Source organism: Ruditapes philippinarum, unplaced genomic scaffold, assembly GCF_026571515.1.
Source record: "Ruditapes philippinarum isolate M1 unplaced genomic scaffold, ASM2657151v2 ctg737_1_1_1_1, whole genome shotgun sequence".
NCBI lineage: Eukaryota > Metazoa > Mollusca > Bivalvia > Venerida > Veneridae > Ruditapes > Ruditapes philippinarum.
The window spans coordinates 32096-52621 of NW_026854988.1; the positions used below are offsets into that span (position 1 = coordinate 32096).

At 31.4% G+C, this 20526-nt stretch overlaps 1 protein-coding gene across 10 annotated transcripts in view; it reads right to left on the reverse strand.

Annotated features, from left to right (window-relative positions):
- LOC132741702 (A disintegrin and metalloproteinase with thrombospondin motifs adt-1-like) overlaps nt 1-20526 on the reverse strand; it is a 55877-nt gene that overhangs the window by 26524 nt on the left and 8827 nt on the right. For 7 of the 10 annotated variants that reach the window (XM_060729939.1, XM_060729936.1, XM_060729932.1 and 4 more), the window contains 6 exons: nt 19949-20119; nt 19116-19286; nt 18820-18990; nt 18528-18698; nt 18237-18407; nt 17937-18107 (listed from right to left, as the gene is read on the reverse strand). In XM_060729939.1, coding sequence (XP_060585922.1) covers nt 17937-18107; nt 18237-18407; nt 18528-18698; nt 18820-18990; nt 19116-19286; nt 19949-20119 — 1026 coding nt within the window. Of the gene's footprint in view, nt 1-15015; nt 15633-17643; nt 17815-17936; nt 18108-18236; nt 18408-18527; nt 18699-18819; nt 18991-19115; nt 19287-19948; nt 20120-20526 lie in introns of those variants that run through there. The other 3 variants (XM_060729938.1, XM_060729935.1, XM_060729934.1) reach the window with 3 other exon arrangements.

Here is a 20526-nt window from a genome sequence, read left to right on the forward strand (position 1 = left end):
CTGAGATACAGCAGCATTTCCCTTGTCTGTATCATCATCAGTTGGATCAACCGATATGTAAATCAGAGACTGCCTATTCTTATATAGGTGACAATAAACCTGATCAACCCTCGATGATGACCGTTTCTTAACAAACGTAACAGAAAATTGGTACACGCCAGGTTTGTAGGAAGTGTAAGTTCCTGTCGAGATATCAAAATCATTGCCATACTGATAAATTGTACGGGAAAACGTCAGTCTTTTAATGCCATTGATAATCCTGTTGGTATTTGGATTTGTAGCAGAAAATGCAGTCTTGCATACTGAAATATAAAATATACATACATATTTTTACAACACTGACTAACCTTTTACAAACTTTAATAAATATAATACATGAAGTAAAGGTGTTTCCGGAGGTAAGTGGTTAATGTCTTCGATTTCAATCACTTGCCCATAACCGCTTAGTGTACAAAATGGATTCCGATGTTAAACTTTTTTTTCAGAATTATCCGCAGAAAAAATGCATTAATATTTCAAGGACTGACATTTTCTAATAGTCTCGTGTGTGCTGACCTGCTTTCAATTTTCGCCTAGATCCAGTTATCATGCATTGATTGTCTCAGGATGAAGGGAATTATGGCTTTGTGTATACCAATTTACGACAGATCAAGATTCAGTTGTATTTCTTCGAATATTTCGTAATCTAGAACAGTAGTGTCCGCATATAATATATGTTTATGTCTGGAAAGGCAAACGCTGTTATATACTATATAATAAAAAGGATAAAGGTCCCAATATGTATCATTGATTGACTCTTGGCTATGAGCATTTTACGAATGTGATCTTTCAACTTTTAATATCTTATAAACTTTTTAATAGGGTTGAACACGTTTTAATTTATACAGATGTATATCATGGTCAAGTATCAGACATTTCTAAATCAAAGAAATACGTTCCAACTATTTTTTTCGGCAGTTGACAATAGTTAACCAGGCATAGATTAGTATTGTTAATGCTGTATAATCGAAATGTTCTTTTTCTAAAGACGGACAGTACCTTAAACATTATACCAGTGTGCACAAAAATAACGGTATAGTTGGAAAGGCAATGTGTCGTAAAAATTTCTGAGCCTCCTTAGCACCAGATTTAAAAATAGGCAAACCCGAGCTGCTGTCAGCTTACCGGCCTGCCCTAACTTTTAAAGACGGTTCTTTATTTCAACTAAATAATATACTTGAACAATTTCCTCTTGAGCATTGACTACTCTCTAAACCTTCCCCTAAACAATCCTTTCCTTTATGCTCGGGCGTTGGATTTGTACATGTTCTTATCCGTAGTTGCCGTCCCTTACCACATGTTACGTCACATGAAGTCCAGTTTGACCACTGTGTCCATCGACCATCGACTGTAATTTAACAAAACGTTTAACAAACGTATGTATATTATATACGAGTATGTTGAGATTCAAACTAAATGAAATGCAGCTTATTTTTTAAAACTTTTTTCAATACTAGTAGTTATCTTAACTGTCCTATCATCCTAAAGAAACATAAGCGCTTACACTAGATATTTTTTACAAACCTTAGATATTCTTTAAACAGATGCAGCTGTGTTACGAAATTAATGTTTCACGTCATATAGTATTAAATTGGCACGAACGCTTTAAAAAAGGGTGCATAGGTCACGAAGATGATGGAGTAGAGCAAGCACAGAGCGTTTCGAGAACGGTTGAACAATAAACGCTCATTTTGCTATTGCAAATCCTTAAAGAAAAAACAACTGTGGCGTTTAAAAATCATAGATGCCATTTAAATAGGATACAATGAAGTAATTTGTTCAGGTTGAACTTAAAATCAAATTCATTCAGGTTTATCTCTGCTTTTTTTTTCAAAAGTATGTTCTAGCAATACAAGTACCTGGACAACTGCCTTTTGAGCATTCTGCTGTTTGTAACGTTTCTCCAATACATTCGATTTCAGTATTTGCTGGAACTCGATTTGTGCAAGTTCTCGTACGTTGATGAGTTTCTTTGCCACACGTGACGTCACATTCAGCCCAGCTTGACCACTATGTCCATTGACCATCGACTATAAATATTTTATGCTTTTTATACGCTCCCTTAGCAGCTTATTGAATACACACCGTTGCATAAGAAAGTGAAAGGTAGTGGAACTTTTCACCGATGTGCAGGAGAGAATGCTTGTATATATAAATTCTATTTTTGGACATTATATTGCTAAGGGAAATGCTTTTAACAATATAGATTTGATTTTTTTCACGGTATATGATATAGACCCATTGCACGATGACATCACAAGCACCTGCTACCAGAATTTAGCAAATTTACTGGTTGGCAAGAAAAACCAATATTTATATACATTATATAGCAGCAGAATTTTTAAATTCTTATAACTTTTTTATTTATGGATCGATTTTTTAGATTCTTATATCATTTGAAAATTCTTTATATTCATATTTTTAAAATATAAGCGGAATTTTCTTTTTTTTTGCTTTTAAAAAAGAAAGCTCAGCTATTTTTCAACTGTTATTTCAATTGTTTTCTAGGACCAAGTTTAACTCCTTACCAAGAAAAAATGACAACGCTTTGTTAATTTATCTTTTAATATATAAAATATGAGTAAAATAACCTTTCTAATGATATTAAATACTGAGCTGTTTCACGAAAAATAGGTTTGTTATTATAAATATAACATTACTATATTTTGCATTTTATCAGCCACCATATTTTTTGCCAACCATCCGAAAGTTACCTGTATCTCTTATCAGCAATTTGTTACTATTAATAGATTTCATAACAATAACATGCAAAGGGCCTATTATGAAAAAAAAAGATCCTCACTCGGGTCGAAATCTTTCATGTGAGGAAGCCATCCAGCTGGCTTATGGAAGGTCGGTGGTTCTACCCATATATTTTGTCAATATATATATTTACTTGAACACTTTTTTCCAAGGTCAAAAACAATTACTATGTATGTTTTCAGATTCACCTGTGAAGGAAACAAAGGTAGCTAAATTTAAACCCCTAGACTTTAAAGTTAAGTTATTGAATTTCTATGTTATTCTATGATATATAAGTACGACGTGCTATATTTAGGAGTTGAAAAATATGCTTTTTAAATTGGAAGGGTATTGGTTAAATTGATAGACCTAGTTAATATGTAAATTTAAAGTGTCATCACTATATGTACGAATATATTAAATACTTGTGCCACTGCTGTTGTCAGTTTCATTCACATTATAAATAAACGTCACTGTTGTATATCCTGTCAGAATTATGATAATTCGTCATGTTAAAAGGTAAAGAGGTAAAGGTAAAGGTCTTGTTTATTATAGTGTCACCCCTACTGAAAGGGCCAGCCATTTTGACTTATGAGACACCTTTTGGTTGCATACCATGTACCTCCCAATTCCTACCACTATGCCAGGCGCCAGGCGGATAGAAATCGGTAACCATTCATTTTAACTACCTCGCGGCTCACGAAGTGGCCATTTCGGAACGAGTCCCACGAGAAACATTCATCCTTCAATTAACGCTCCCCGTGGGGCTCGAACCTTCGACCTCCCGATCCGAAGGCGGACGCCTTAACCACTAGGCCAACGGTACCGGTGTATCATGTTTTTGGTATCACACTTATGATATGGTTTGCCTTTTTACGTCTTATGTGTGATATGTACGATTCATAACCCCTGATCTCCTTTTAAAATTCCATTTTCTTTAGTTCCGCTCACTGTTTTAACATTTTAGGCACTCGCTTTCATTTAATTGGGGACCATACGCCGCTTTTCATGGAATGACACGAATGAAAACAAGTACCGTCCATTAACAGCCATAATCAAAGCGAACCTGAAACATTTTCTGTTTTGTCGTTATGGGCGTTTTTAGAGGTTCAGATTATTCACTTAACTATTTCACTGTCTCGAAACATATTTAACATATTTTTTTTCAAATTTTTAAATCACAAAGTGGAATTGTATTTGGGGGAAAGCGAAAACGCTTCAATAGCGACATTATTTTTGGCACGAGCGGATACCTGAGAAAAACCACCGACATTTCGTAAATTTCGTAAGTAAGTTGTATAGCTTTCTTTGTGCATTGCGAAATGTCAACCAATATTTATTCAAAATATCTGGACACTAATATGTAAATGCTTGTCTATGCAACTATCTTCAAAAATTGTTATGCTGTATGATAACGAGAATATATTTAAACATAATGCTTGTAAATATAGATTTATTAATCATTGTGTTATAATAATAAAATTAGATAAACGGTTTGACTTGTTTATCTCTATGAGCAGAAATTAAAGACAAGATAATCATACATGATAATTTTAACAGTTTTTAGAGCACAAAATATTCCAGATATGAACGATTTGCTAACTACGTCATAAAAAACCCTGTACGAGATAGCTTAGTTGAAATAAACATTTTTTTAAAGTTCTTAAAAAGTTAATTATATTGATATAGTAGGGGAATGAGGTCAAAGAAGACCAATATTTCATGTGTGTACATGGATTGCTGCACAGAAAAAGGTACACTGTGTCCCCAACATCAGGATTATCTCGAAAGACTGAGAGATAGAAACATATCCGCTTCCTAACCAATGTTGCAGAAAAATGGTATACGCCGGGTTTGTTCCTCTTTAGCTATACAAGTCATCGCCATACTGGTAAATTGTACTGGAGAAGGTCAGTATCGAATTCCATTGATGTTGCTGTTGGTATTTGGACTTTTGACAGAAATGCTTAAATATATAATACATTATAACATTGATAAAATTGACCAACCTTATGCTATTTATATATTTAATATGATACATGAAGTTTAGGGGCATTCGGGGAAAGTGGTAAAGGTTGTACACTTCCAAAGACTTGCATCTTTCCACTGTTGGTTCATGGGCTAGCTTACAGAAATTCGGGGGCTCTACTCAAGTGACAGCTCGTCTGAAATAAGTACAAAGAGGCACCTGAAGTTTTAAGTTTACCAGTCGAAGTAAAACCATTAGTGTGTGTGGATATCACTTAACATCTAGATGATAAAAGATAAAATAAAAAACACATCATGTTAACGGTTGCGTCTACCAGTTGCAAATTCATATCAGATCAAATAAACATTTATGAGTATCTACATACAAAGGAATGTGTTAATATTGTAAATACTTGAAACTAAAGAAGACATCAAATGCAACTTTATGTTACGCGTCTGTCTTTCTATTAAACTGTGTAAAGCGTAAATGTTAAAAATTGTAAAGCGATATAAAATTGGCGGTAATAAGTTCAAATTTGTATTTATATGGTTCATCATTTCATCTATAATCATATACTTGAACAGTTTCCTCTTGAGCAATGACCACTCTGTAAGTCTTTCCCCAATACAATCCCTTCCTTTATTCGCGACATTGGATTTGTAAATCTTCTTGTTCGTAATCGCCTTCACTTACCACACATGACGTCGCATTGGGTCCAACTTTACCAAAATGCCCACTGACCATCAACTGGATATAGAAAACAATTTTCTATGTGAGATAGTTATTTCGACTTACATTATTTTGTCGATTTTGATTCACCTATTCAATTTCTTTAAAGTTAGTACCTATATGTTTATGAAAGCAATTAGATATTTAAACAGTTTTAGAGCTGCCCGACCACTTTGATTTATAATTTCAAAGATATCATAGTAAAACGTTCATTGTGAATCCTCCACTAGTAAAGCTGGCAAGTCGCCATAATTTTGATATTTGTGACATGTGTTGGTACGACGTAAAACCCTTCCACAACATTACAAGATATTTTCAAAAATGCGATATAGTTAAACAGAACTTAACGAAACATATTAGAAGTCATTTTCTCAAACGTTCATCCTACGTTGATGTAAGTTTAATGTAAAGGAACACAAGTACTTATTCAATCTGTGAGGTTTCAAAGTTACAAAACAGAAAGGCCGTAATAATTAAATTTTGTATAAATATTTGAGAGAAATATGCATTACATTAAAAAAAACCAATATCTAGAATTATGTCAAATATATCATTTTTTTAGAATTATTCTTAGGTTGATTTTGAAGTTCTTTTATTTATTTCCTTTTTCTTTTGATATGGGCAGTTGTCTGGGCAGTTTTCTTTTAAGCGTTCGGCAGTTTGTGAATTTTTCCCAGCACCATCGTGTCCGTTATTTGGTGGAACTGGATTCTCAAGTTCTCAAACGTCAATGAGTTCCTTTCCACACGTGACGTCACATGACATCTGGCTTGACCAGTGTGCCCATTGACCATGGACTGAAATACGTTAATGTTAACGCTTATCTTAAAATAAAAGTTAACTGGTTCCTTCGACGCATACAGTACAACAACAAACGTGATAAGCGTGATATAAACTACACTTATCAACACTATTAATACATTTATCACACAATTTTGACGCTTCAGATTATCACCAACTCCTGTTATTAATGTTTCATAACATTCCTTTTCGATGCCCATTGGTTCGGTTGTAAGTTATTCAGGGAATCACCCCTAGCCCTTTAGGAGTTTTTGTTAGGGGTTAGATTTTCTGCCGAATCCCTTTGGTGAAAGGCATGTAAACTCACGTCGATGTAACATGTAGAGAAGCTGTTGATGACAATTTTTTTTGTCTTTTTGTAGTGATTCGTAGAAGTGCACTGACTAGCTATATTCAGCTATGCCGTCTGCCTACAAATCTATGCCAGAATTGTCGTCATGTAAAATAAACAAGAGATACATTCAATTTGAAAGAAAAAGTTTGGTCAAAATCAATCAGGTGGTGGTTAATGAGAAGATTTTCTTTGCAGAAATTGTGGACAACTACGAACGACGGACACATTGCCATTACAAAAGCTCACCTCTGAGTACTTTGTGCACAAAAGAGCTAAAAAAACATTAGGTAAATGTCCGGGTTTGTTGTCTTAGTTTAATCAATAAAACCCACTGAAATTAACAAGAGTTATAGATATAAAAGTTAGAAAGACAATTTGAATGTATTAATTATTATGTATTAAAAACCGAAAGTACAAATTGTATACCTATTGACGATGTTTCCTAAGCAATTGTAACTGGATGCTAATGGACATTTTTAACTAGATTCGGAATGTCAGATATGTGATAAAAATACAATAATAATAATAATAATAATAATAATAATAATAATAATAATAATAATAATAATACATATACGAGACTGTATAATTGAACCATAATGTATATGATAATCAACGAAATATACATTTTCAAAGGAATGTTGCCGGTGTTTGCAATTCAAACATTTATGGCAGAATAACAGCACCTTTTTGATATAATAAAATACACAGAGTAATACTGTTTTGTATGCAACTTCTACATTTCTTAGGGGATTTGGACCAAACTGTTACAAAAGATGGTCATCAAGTGCCTGCGACAATATTGCCATTGAAATATCCTTATTTGCGAAATAATGGCCCTTTGTTCTTTTAAACAGAGAAATACGCTTCTGTTGCTAATTCTCCTACATTTTACAAGTGATATTGGCTAGATTTCACATTAGCTTTGTCATTAAGTGCACTTGCGCATATTGATAGTATTTCTTGATCAACATATTTTGGCGGAATTATGGGTATTTATTGATTGTTGTTTACAAAACAAATAAACAAAAAAAGAAAGATGTATATATAAAAATGATGAACATAGAATTAGAAAAAATATAAGAAGTAAATATGTAATATGTTATTACTGGATTCATCACAAAGCGAATTGTCAACTGTTTTCAAGAATAAATTAAAAAGTTAATTGATATGATAAAGTAGGAATCCAGTAAAAGAAGACCAATATTCCATGTATCTGATCGGCGGATTGTTGCAGTTTCCAAGATACACCGTATCTCCTATGCTAAGGTCAATGACAATAGACTGGGAAACCACAGCATTTCCTTTGTCCGTATCATCGTTATAGGGGTCAACTTTTATCAGAACCAGAGACTGTCTATTCTTTTAAATTATACAGTAAACCTGATCTACCCTTGATGATGACCTTTTCTATACTAATGTAGAAGAAAATTGATACACGCCGGGTATCCTATCCTTATAAGTTCCAGTTGAGATGTTAAAATCATTTCCATACTCATCTGGTAAATAGTACCGGAAAATATCAGTTTATAAATTCCGTTAATCCTACTGTACGTATAAGGACTCGTAACAGAGAATGCAGACATGCTATCTGAAATAAATAATACAATAAATTATAGCATATATATACATGTATATGTTTTTTTTAATTTATAAAACTTGAAATGGGTAGTACAGGCGTAAAAAAAATTTTCAAATATTTTGTATGATTAAAAGGAATCATAATTGTAACAAATTTATTAAAAGAAAATATTTGGGGTCATATTCCTACTTTGGAGTTATCAGGCCCTGGAAGTTATTTTATTTATTTTCAGTTCATTTTAAGAGCAGATAACTCGCAGTCAAACCAACCGTCATGTTGTTTTATCTAAAATTATTCTAAATAATGTTTTGTTTATTTTCAATCATCATGCAGATTAATTTTTTCTATGCTTCAATGATTAAAGGCATTTAAAGCTTTATCAATTTTCTTCCTAAAAGGGGTCATAAATGACAAAAAATCAAACAAACAAATAAAACGTCGGTCATTTCGCACAAAAATGTAGAACAAAATATGTTGCATTTGATATCAAATTAGGATTTGAGACACCTACTTATGGAAATGACCTAAATAACAGGAAATTAACACAAACTAATTTATGTAAGAGACATATAATAATTTATGCTTAATTAATGCTTAAACTAAATGAATCATATGCCATTTTCCTTTTCAACTGTTATCACATGCTCACATAATTGACTTGACTTGACACATGTACAGTGTTTGATTATTCCTAAATAAATGAGCAACATGCCCCTTTTTATAAATTTGAATTTGCCAGACAAATGCCTGGAAAAGATACAAACCTAACATAGAAAATGTTTACTGCTATGGTTGTACCAATATTATTTTACATTACACTGAAATACATGTATGTTTCCTTGAAATCATTTGAACATATACTGCATTTAAAATATAAAGATTTAAGACAAATTATATATTAGTGTGGCGTTACATAAACCTATTTTCCATTAAGTTTGCATTACCTTACATTCGATTATTTATTAAAGTTTTGATTTCTCATATTTTAGACTATTACAATATCAAATAACCTGGCAACTGCTTTTGAAGCACTCAGTGGTTTGTAAATTCTCTTCGATACAATTGCTTCCATTATTTGCTGAAACTGGATGTGTGCATGTCCTTCTACGAAGATGACTTCCTTTACCACACGTGACGTCACATGAGGTCCAGCTTGACCATTGTGCCCATTGACCATCGACTAAATAATTTATGTTGGTATGTAAAAGGGTAAGCTGTATTTGAATCTTATTGCATTTTCATAAATGTAGCATGATAAGCACAAATAGAAATAAAATATGTCAAATAAGTCCATGGATCGAATATAAATATTCTGGTTCTTTTCAAAAAATATACTTGGCTATGCGTATCTAATAATATTTACTATTCAGATATTGTTGACGTGTTTTTGAAGTATCACATTTTAAGCAAAGTGCGTAAAGATTTAAATATATTAAATTGTTACAGCTAAATACAAATAATAGCATAAATTGTATTCACTAAATTTATTTAAGTAATTTCATTTTATATAATTTATATTATTTTCTTACCTGTATCCTTGGGCACAAATAGTGTAATTATAACAACATTTATCAACACTATTATGATATATATCAAATATCTTAGTCGCTCCATTTTTTGTCCCGAGTTCCTGTTTCGGCTCCGAATTGTAATGTTTTATAATACGAATTTTTCCATTTTCCCTTTTTCTTTAATTTGCTATTTGTTTTTAAAAAGGTTTTTAATCTTGTGTTTTTATACAAACATATCATTCCATATTTTTGAATCTAATTTTCAGTTTTAAAATTTAGTGCCCATCCATTTTCATACTACATTTAATAAAACCCTTTTAACACTTAGAAAATACTTAGGGAATTTAAAAATGAAAGGGATTTAAAAAATACATTTGAAAAATTTTTTTTAAAATTTTTTTTTTTTTTTTCCCCCCCCAACTTAAATTTTTATTTTTTTTTTCTCTTTTTTTAAAACAAAAAAATAAAAAAAAAGGGAAAAACCCACAAAAAAACCCAATTTTGGAAAAAACCGGGGGTTTTGTGAAATCTCATGAGAAAAAAACCCCCAAATTTTTATCATTATTTTCTTTCTTTTAAAATTTATTGTCCCGCAATAATTTTAAAACTTGCAGGGCAAACCAAAAGATCAAAATTAAAAATAAACTTATTGTTTTAACCTCATTTTAATAAAAATAAAAGGTTTTTTTTAAAATTTTTAAAAATTTACTGTTTATCCCAATTATTTCTTACGAATAAATAACATTCATTTTGATTTTTTAAAACGTAAAAAAAATTATGCCTGAAAAAACCACCCCTCTTATTTTGATGTTTTCTGCATATTTAATTTGACTTTTAATGTAAAAACCTGTTAAAATGATTTAACAATCATATTTTTTAAAATGAGAAAACAAATGGTGAATTTTGAACATTTTTATTTTTTAAATTTTAAAATTGAATCTTTTAAAAATGGGGTTAAAAAAATTTAAAATTTTTTTACTTTTTAACTATTTGGGAATTTCTCGTTTTGAGTTTATCCCCCCCTTTTACTAGAACTATATCAAATGAACGTATTTCTCCACTCCTGATAATTATGTGTAAGAACATCTCTATAAAACAATTCGTTTAAGTATTGTTTCTCACCCCGATGCATTTGAATACTCACTTGCTATAATTAATGATATAATAAGCGAGAATACGGCCGATTAGGGAACCACTCCCGAAGTTTTCTTATTTCCAAAGGCCCATCAGTGGAAGGACATTGTAGTTGAATATTTTATCAATGAAACAAACATACTTTTGTACAAAATTGAATACATATTTTATATTTGACCTTGACAGTAAATGTCATTTACTAACCAAGATCATATTTTTATTTTAAAAATGGCCATGGTCACGGTCAAGACCATTTAAGTCAAGGTCATTTTCAATTGTTGATTTTGATATTGATGTCCGTTTGTCAAATTATTCTGTAAATATATAAATTAAGTTATCTCAACTTAAGCAATATTCAATAATTTGACCTTGATTGTCAGAGTCATTTTAAAGTCAAGATGAAATCTGAAAAAAATCAGCATTTCGGTTTGACTAAGTTTTGTTTTGGCCAGTTTAAGCAATTTACACGAGATCAAATTTTTGTGAACAGATGGACTGACTGACTTACGTACAGAAAAACAGACAATCGGGCGGAGTTATAACATAAAGTCCACTCCGGTTTAACCATTACTCACCAGAATTAACTGATGTACAGATAAATATTCCGTTTTAGTCATGTAAAATATATTATAATTTTGATAGCTTCAATTCGTATTACATGAAAAAGTAAGTAGATTTTTTTTCCAATGTTATTGACATCAAACAGAGCGACACATATTTAAAGATTAAGAAGGTTTTGAAATTAATATGAATACAAGCAATGTGACACAGCCCACATTTGTAACGTTTTAGTTTAATAAATCAACTGTAATGCGATTTAAAAATAAAGTTACATAACTGTACAATACTGTACGTATTGCGTTGTAATGTCTAAAAGGCATCTTATACATCAGAAACAAATATTTTTTTCTTCTTTAGAAAAGTTAAACATGAGTTTTATAATGTTTAAATAATGGTTTTAGAGCATGCAAGAATATGAAATTATTTGTAATAAAAGTAGCAAAATGTAAACATACACGTTCGAGTATTTTGACTTCCATACAAAATATTACATCACTATAACTATAATAACTCCCAAAAAAGACAGACGAAAATAACGACACAGATAAATAGTCAATTAATAGCTTTATTTTGGCAACTATAACGGGACACCAAATATAACATATTTTAAAGAAATAGAAAAAAAAAAGAAGATTTTTAGTGCATATAAGTGCATTGAGCGGATTGGAAGAAACCTGTAGTCATTTGTAGGAATATGTTTACTAACATTTAATATATTAATTGAAAACATATATGAATTCGGAACTAATTTGTAGCATTATTTTTACATGAGCATCAACAAAATATATTATATTACAAAATACACACAATAAAAATCAGCTTTTATCTCAAAAACACATCAATAAAGTATAACAATAATGTAAGAACTATATGTTCTTGTATAGCATTTCAAACATTGACTATAACAAGATCTTATCGTGACATTAACCAAAACTTTTGCACAAAAAAATTCCAATATTTTTTAATGGGATATAATTTTTAACCCTTTTGGTAAAAAAATTTTATTTTCATTTTTTTTATCATGAAACTAAAAATAAATTTAACCCAAAATAACGTTTTTCCCCAAAACGTTTAAATTGAAAGTGCTGTTAAAAGTGTAGACAAAATCTTTTTTGATGAAAAAGGATTTAAGTTAGACAAAAACTTTAAAAACGATGGTGGGAAAAACTTACCGGTCATAATTTTACCCAAATGTTTCTATTTGGGAACTGTTTATACAGAAAAATACATATTTTTTATCTGCATGAAAAAAATTTCTTGTAAAAAATTTTCCCCACCAAAAAATTTTTAAACCCTTTTTTTATGCTATAAATACATCTACACCAAAAAGATTTTATTGTTTTTGAGTTTCCAAAAAATTTTTGCTATTAGGGCTGAAAATTTTAACGGGTTAAATCCCTATATTCCATTAAGGGACATGTTTCCCAATGGGTACGTGTTACTCAAATTAGTTTCCAAAGGGGATTTTCCCCTTCCGGGGAATTTTTTCCCTTCTTGTTATTTCTAAAAGGGTATGCAGCCCCCCTTTTCTCTCCTCACTTTTTTTTCATTTATTTAAAATAAAGGTTTGATAACCCCATTTTTTCGCTTTAAAAAAATATACATTGTTAAAGGAAAAAATTATGAAAAGGTTTAAAAAAAACTAGGGGGCGCTTTATATTACTATATTTGTCCCAAACGGGAAAGTCCTAAATGGGGAATTAGGAACCCCTTTACTTTATTATGAGATTTCAATTGAACTTTAACTCCAAATAATTTTTATAGCTTTATGAGAGGGTTGATCAAGTTTAAAATTATATAAATGGATTTCATGATCAACAAATTATAAGGCCTTTCTAAGATCAAAGAATATGGCTTCAACTAATTTTCTGCTGTCGTCATCACGGGCCGTATTCATTTGGTCCTAAGTTATTTCTTAATTTAAAGTTATTTCTTAATTTAAAGATTTTTTAGTTAAATTTGTTTATCTAACGATATGAAAAGGACTTTAGAAACCACTAAACAAAGCTGTATAACCGAATGTTTGTCTTTTTTAAGACAAACAGACAGACAGTACTTTATACATAATACCAGTATGCACAAAATAACAGTGTTATTGGAACGGCAATTTGTCTTTCATATATCTTGGTAAATAAGAATTAGGATGATAATTTTCCGAACATTTTTTGCACCAAATATAAAAATAGGTTAACCGAGATGTTTTCAGCTTATCGGCGTGTCCTGATTTATTTAAACGGTTCATTATCATATATATAATTATATACTTGAACAGTTTCCTCTTCAACATTGACTACTCTGTAAACTTTCCCCAATACAACAATACCCAATGCAAATTTTATTTCCCTTTGAGTTCTTATCATTTCACTTATAACATGTCACTCCCCTCCTTTCGCCGCCCTTGGCGTCCGCAGTTGTGTCTGGATTTTGTCGGAGGCTGCGTCCTATGAAAGTTGCCTTTGCCTGGTTGAACTTTGTTTTCGTTTTTCATAAAATATCGTTAATGTAGAATTAAGAATTGAAGATTGGTTAGATCATAAACTTTTTAAAATAGAATAGGGTTATTAATGTGATTTAATGGTAGGGTAATAAAACTTATGCAACTGTAGTTATCAATTACTTCATATTGTTTTGTGATAGTGATATATAGCAGTTTAAACGTGCATTTAAAAACATATCTAATGGTTAAGAGATCCGAAAACATTAAAAACTGGAATACTTATCTAAGTTGCACTTGATGAATATTTAAATCTACTATTTGATTGTAACTGCTTCAAATAGTACATGCAGGTGTCATTGTATTATGTTTAAAGAAACTACCCATAAAACTACTTTCTAATCTTGATGCCGTTTCATTTTCAAAATGGTTGTGTCGTTTACTGTCACACACAAATGACTTATAACAAATTGATTTTAAGTGTTGTTTATCATAAAAATGAACTTTGTATTTGTAACATTTATTTATAAAGTTTAGTTATTGTTATGACTGTTTTATACGCCATTAGAAAATGGGGACATGAATAACCCCGGAAATGGTAATTATGTCTCGTGATGTTTTGTTAGTAATCAAGTACAAGTACTATATGAAGGAAAAGAAAACATTTTTTTTTAAAAAGGAGACAATGAGTCTAGTGTCCATTAGACAGAATAGTATTGATATCGTATGTACTAATCAACGCCTAGTTTTCATCTAAACACTTTTAACATGCTTTATTTAGAAGTATATCACACCATAGACAATGATAATAGTATTATTAAGGATTATACATGACAACGAACCAGTGAAGAAATAAATATGTATGTTTTTGGTAAGAGAGAGATACATGATCCATGTTTATGTAGCAAATAATAAACTGTTCGAAAACCAAATATCATAATTATATCTTTCTTCATATAAAGGTTCACACTCAAATCAATCAAAGAACACGATTAACAGTTTATCAAAAAAAAAAAAGAAAATACTTATGCAAAATGTGTCCATTGTAGACTATTTAAAGGGATTTTTTATGTGCACATATGCTATTACACATTCATTATTTCTCCATGCTATATTAGACAGTTAAAGAAACATCCATACAATCGAGGGGTATCACAAAATAGCAATTTAACACTTACATTCGTTTACGTAATAAATTATAATTCATTTACTAGACATAACATTCAGCATGCACAATAATTGTTTATCTATACTAGCTAATAGCTATTATAATTACAAGTGAGACTAATTAAGTTGAAATGTCATTAAGTGCACAACATGAAAACAAAAGCAAATTTAACATTTTGTTCCACCAAATATTGAATAAAAGGTTTAATTGGTATGATATAGAAGGAATCCGGTAAAAGAAGTCCAATGTTCCATGAATGTGCTTGGCGGATTGCTGCAGTCAGAAAGGAACACAGTGTCCCCAACGTTAAGATTAATCACGATAGACTGGGATATAGCAGCATGACCGTTGTCAGTTGAATCATCAGTTGGATCGACTTTCATGTACATCAGAGACTGTGTATTCTTGTAAATTTTACAGTAAACCATATCAACCCTTGATGATGCCCGTTTCTTCACAAATGTGACAGAAAAGTAGTACACACCAGGTAATCTACATGTGTAAGTTCCAGTTGAGGTACTAAAATGATATCCAAACTGGTAAATGGTACTTGAAAAGGTTAGTTTCCTTATTCCGTTTATCGTGTTGTATGAACTAGGTTTGGTCACAGAGAATGCAGACATGATAGCTGAAGTTAAATACATATTCTACACATCAATTACTGTCATGAAATTGAATGATGAAGTGATGAATTATTATCATTATATTATCAAACAATAATAAACTTTAAACAATTTTAAGCAATACTTAAAAACTCAACAACATCCACTTGAACGAAATAAAAATGTCTCCTTTTCTACAACAAGTGCGACACAAAGTCTGGGAAATATACTCCCAAATGCATTTGGTATTAAGTACTAGATACAAAAACCCTTAACTTAGGGAAGAGACCAATTTATTACACTTGTCTGGAACATGTTTTTATTTCATTACAATTATGATTCTTGGTTACCCCATGAGTAGGGAAAGTTTTAATCATAAAGGCATTATTTCCATGCAATTTTTGTTGTGATATTTGTATATGCCAAGTAACTAAGCTTTTGCCATTACACGACTCAATAGTGATACTTATTTATGAGTAAGAGTTATGAGGAAGAGTTTATGGCTTTAAATATATGTGATGACTTTCAACAATAATAATGTGTATTATTAAATTATTAAATGATTCAAGTTAAACGAACCCTCCCTACATAATACCAGTACTACAAAGAAGCACAACTATTACACCATAAAAGAAGAGAAAAATCAAAATGCCATAGTTTCTGTTTTATTATAATCAAGTTCGATAAACAGAACTTTCAGGTGAACAAAAGTAAACTACAAGTGACCAAATCTTACCATTAAAATTATACATTTTATATTTTATGAGAAGTTCTTTTCCTTTGACTCTAAAGCACAGTAATACCGCTTATTTATATGAACATATTATGATTGTAGTCAGGTAGTATTTCTTACTACCTGACAAAATAATTATATGATTACGCAGATGAACTAATTAATATTATAGGTTTTTTTTCTCTTAATTATTATTAAAATATTCAAACGTTTGTAGTAAGAAATGAAAAATGAGACAGGGGAATCAATTAGATTTTTTCAAAAGGGTTGTCAAATGACCGGATTTGGGCTGTACTTCAATTAAAAAAAGTAACATAAATAAAAATCAATCAAATAACACTAGAAGATGCAATTTTGAATCCCGTAAGTTTGAGGTTCCTTCTGAGCTTAGTGCTTTACCAATTGAGCTATTTTGACATTTATTACTCATCTTTACAATTATCAGTCAAACATACGATCAATGAGGACGTGCAATTTTTCGTTAACATTATAGATAATATGAAGAAAAATCCTGATAATCAAAACATAATTATACCTACCTTTATATCAATAACATAAAAAAACCACTCAGACAATTCATGTTTATGGACTGTTCAAAAATAATAATTATATTTAAATAAGGGAACCGATGTGCTGTTTTTGCCAAATATCATTGTTCTGCAAATGGAAGGTTTAGAAAAAAAAAACATTTTTAGACATGTTTATTCTTTTAATATATCCACATGAACTTAAATGATCCCTTTTTAACGCTAGGGTAATGATTTATTAAATATTTAAAGGTCTTTTTAGGCGAAAATTCATTTCAAATATCTAAGCTTGGGCTTTGAAGATTTTCCACAAGAAGACAAATTAAGTTTCTACCAAGTAATAGACCCCTTGGTAACTGTTTAAATGGACCCAAAGGACATTATTTATTTTGATTTTATAGAAGTTCAAGAGGCAATACTTCATGCCACATATTTAGCTTTAACACTAAAATATTTTCGGGCATTAGAAAACGTTCTTATAACAATTAATATCACCTTTACTTAAGGGCTTCTAAAAATGAGCCATTCAAAATATCTTAAGTAGGCATCCGTTAAACTTTCTGCAACTTGAAATAATATTATAAACATTATTCAAAAGATACAGAGTGGACAATGTATGACTTTAGCCTGTATAATCTCATTGTGAGTGCTATTTCTGACATAAAAATTGCCAGTCATTTAACTTTATATGTTGAACGTAAGATCCAAAAAACGAAACTGTTATTTCATTTTAGAAGCAAGCACAATTAACGCGATATTTTATCTGTAATTGTATACCTGGACAGTTTACTGCTGAACATTGACTCATCTGTAAACCTTCTCCAATACAATCCTTTCCTTTATTTTCTGGCATTGGACTTGTACATCTTCTTGTCCGTAATCGCCTTCCCTTGCCACACGTGACGTCACATGATGTCCAGCTGGACCAATTTGCCCATTGACCATCGACTGACAATATAAAAGTGTGATCTATACGTCAAATAAGTACCTCATACTTAACAAACGGAAATCGCTTTTTTTATTTAAGACGCATGCACTATTGGCGCGTTATTTCTTGTTATATTCTTTACCTGAACAGTTCACATCTGAACAATGGCTACTCTCTAAACTTTCTCCAATACAATCTTTTCCACCATTCTCTGGAAGTGGATTTGTACATCTTCTTGTCCGTAGTTGCTTACCCTTGCCACACGTGACGTCACATGAGGTCCAACTGGACCAATATGTCCATTGACCATCGACTGGAAATGAAAAATGTCGGTGCTATACGACAAAATGTAATTCATACCTAAATTTTTACAAACCGGAAACCGATATTCAATTGTTGACGCAAAAACAATTGGATTGTTATTAAATCTCATATTTTTTACCTGAACAGTTTACTTCTGAACATTGGCTAATCTCTAAAGTTTCCCCAATACAATCCTTTCCACCATTATCCGGCATTGGATTTGTACATCTTCTTGTCCGTAATTGCCTTCCCTTGCCACACGTGACATCACATGAGGTCCAACTGGACCAATATGCCCATTGACCATCAACTGGCAAAATAAAATTCCGTTCTTAAGGTCAAATAAATAATTCATGCTTAACAAACGGAAACCACTATTCAATTTAGAGGCAAACACCATTGGCTCATTGTTTCATGTATTAATCATTACCTGAACAGTTTACTTCTGAACATTGACTACTCTGTAAACTTTCTCCAATACAATCTTTTCCACCATTCTCTGGCATCGGATTTGTACATCTTCTTGTCCGTAGTTGCCTTCCTGTGCCACACGTGACATCACATGAGGTCCAACTGGCCCAGTATGCCCATTGTCCATCGACTTGTAATCAAAAAATCAGTTATATATGTCATATAACTATTTAATGCTTAACAAACGGAACTCGCGATATTATGTTTGAAGCAAACTCAATTGGCGCGTTATTTCATGTATTATTTTTTACCTGAACAGTTTACTTCTGAACATTGACTCATCTGTAAACTTTCTCCAATACAATCTTTTCCGTGATTATGTGGCATTGGATTTGTACATCTTCTTGTCCGTAATTGCCTTCCCCTGCCACATGTGACGTCACATGAGGTCCAACTGGACCAATATGCCCATTGGCCATCGACTGGAAATGAACAATATTGGTTCTAATGACGACAAATAAGAAATTCCTACGTAAATTTTTAAAACCGGAGACCGATATATAATTTTAGACGCATGCATAATAGTTAGGCCTCTATTATTTTTTACCTGAACAGTTCACATCTGAACATTGACTAATCTCTAAACTTTCTCCAATACAATCCTTTCCACCATTCTCTGGCATCGGATGTGTACATCTTCTTGTCCGTAACTGACTTCCCGTGCCACACGTGACATTACATGACGTCCAACTTGACCAATATGCCCACTGACCATCGACTGTCAGAAATATTATTTTATATGATACGTAATTATTTCATGCCTTCAATATGAGTACATAGCACTGTTCGAAATAGCAATTGCTAAATATGTTCTAGATTCTGTGTTAATGTTATCTGATTCTATAAAAAATAACCGTGTGTCAGCATTTTAGAACGTTTACCTTTCATTTTATATAAGCCTCATTTTTATTCATTTAAGTAACAAAATGGACTACATTGAACTATGATAGATGAGTACTATTTCCTCACTGAAATACAAGTTCTTGCTAAATTAAATGAATAAATATATCACAATTGTTATGGGTATTTCCACTTTCAAACGTTTTAAAAAAAAACTAAAGACCAAAGCCTGTTAATACACAGTTTCATGATGTTAGTATAATATTATGGTTATCATTATTTCTTTATAATGGAATGAGTTTTTTTGCTGCAAGTCTTCCCTATAGTAATTAATGTTTCAGAATATGTCTATAAAAGTCAAATAGGTCTACGATTTAAAACATTCAGAGCAGACACGAGATAGCCAGGTACATAACACCACGCGTCTTAACTTTTTCGGGCGTATACAAATGTGTAAAACGCAAGAGTTTAAAACGGAAACTGCTAAATAATTTAAGAGGCAAGCACTATTGGCGCGTTATTTCATGTATTATTCTTTACCTGAACAGTTTACTTCTGAACATTGACTCATCTGTAAACTTTCTCCAATACAATCCTTTCCACCATTCTCTGGCATTGGATTTGTACATCTTCGTGTCCGTAATAACCTTCCCGTGCCACACGTGACATCACATGAGGTCCAATTGGACCAATGTGCCCACTGGCCATCGACTGTCAAAAATATCGTTTTATACCATACGTAAAATAATTCATGCTTTAATAAATGAGTGCATAGCACTGTTTGAAAAATCCATTGCTAAATATGTTCTAGATTCATTGTTAATGTCATTCGATTTTGACGAAAATATCCGTTTGTCAGTATTTAAAACTTTTTCCTTTTATATAATATAAACCTCATTTTACTCATTTAAGTAACCAAAGGGACTACATTGAACTATGTTAGATGAGTATTATTTCCTCACTGAAATACAAATTCTTGCCAAAATAAATCAATAAATATATCACACATGTTATGGTAATTTCCTCTTTCAAACGTACCAAAACGTGTTAATACACAGTTTTATTACGATAGTAAAATATTATAGTTAATCATGATTTCCTTACAACGGAATGACTTA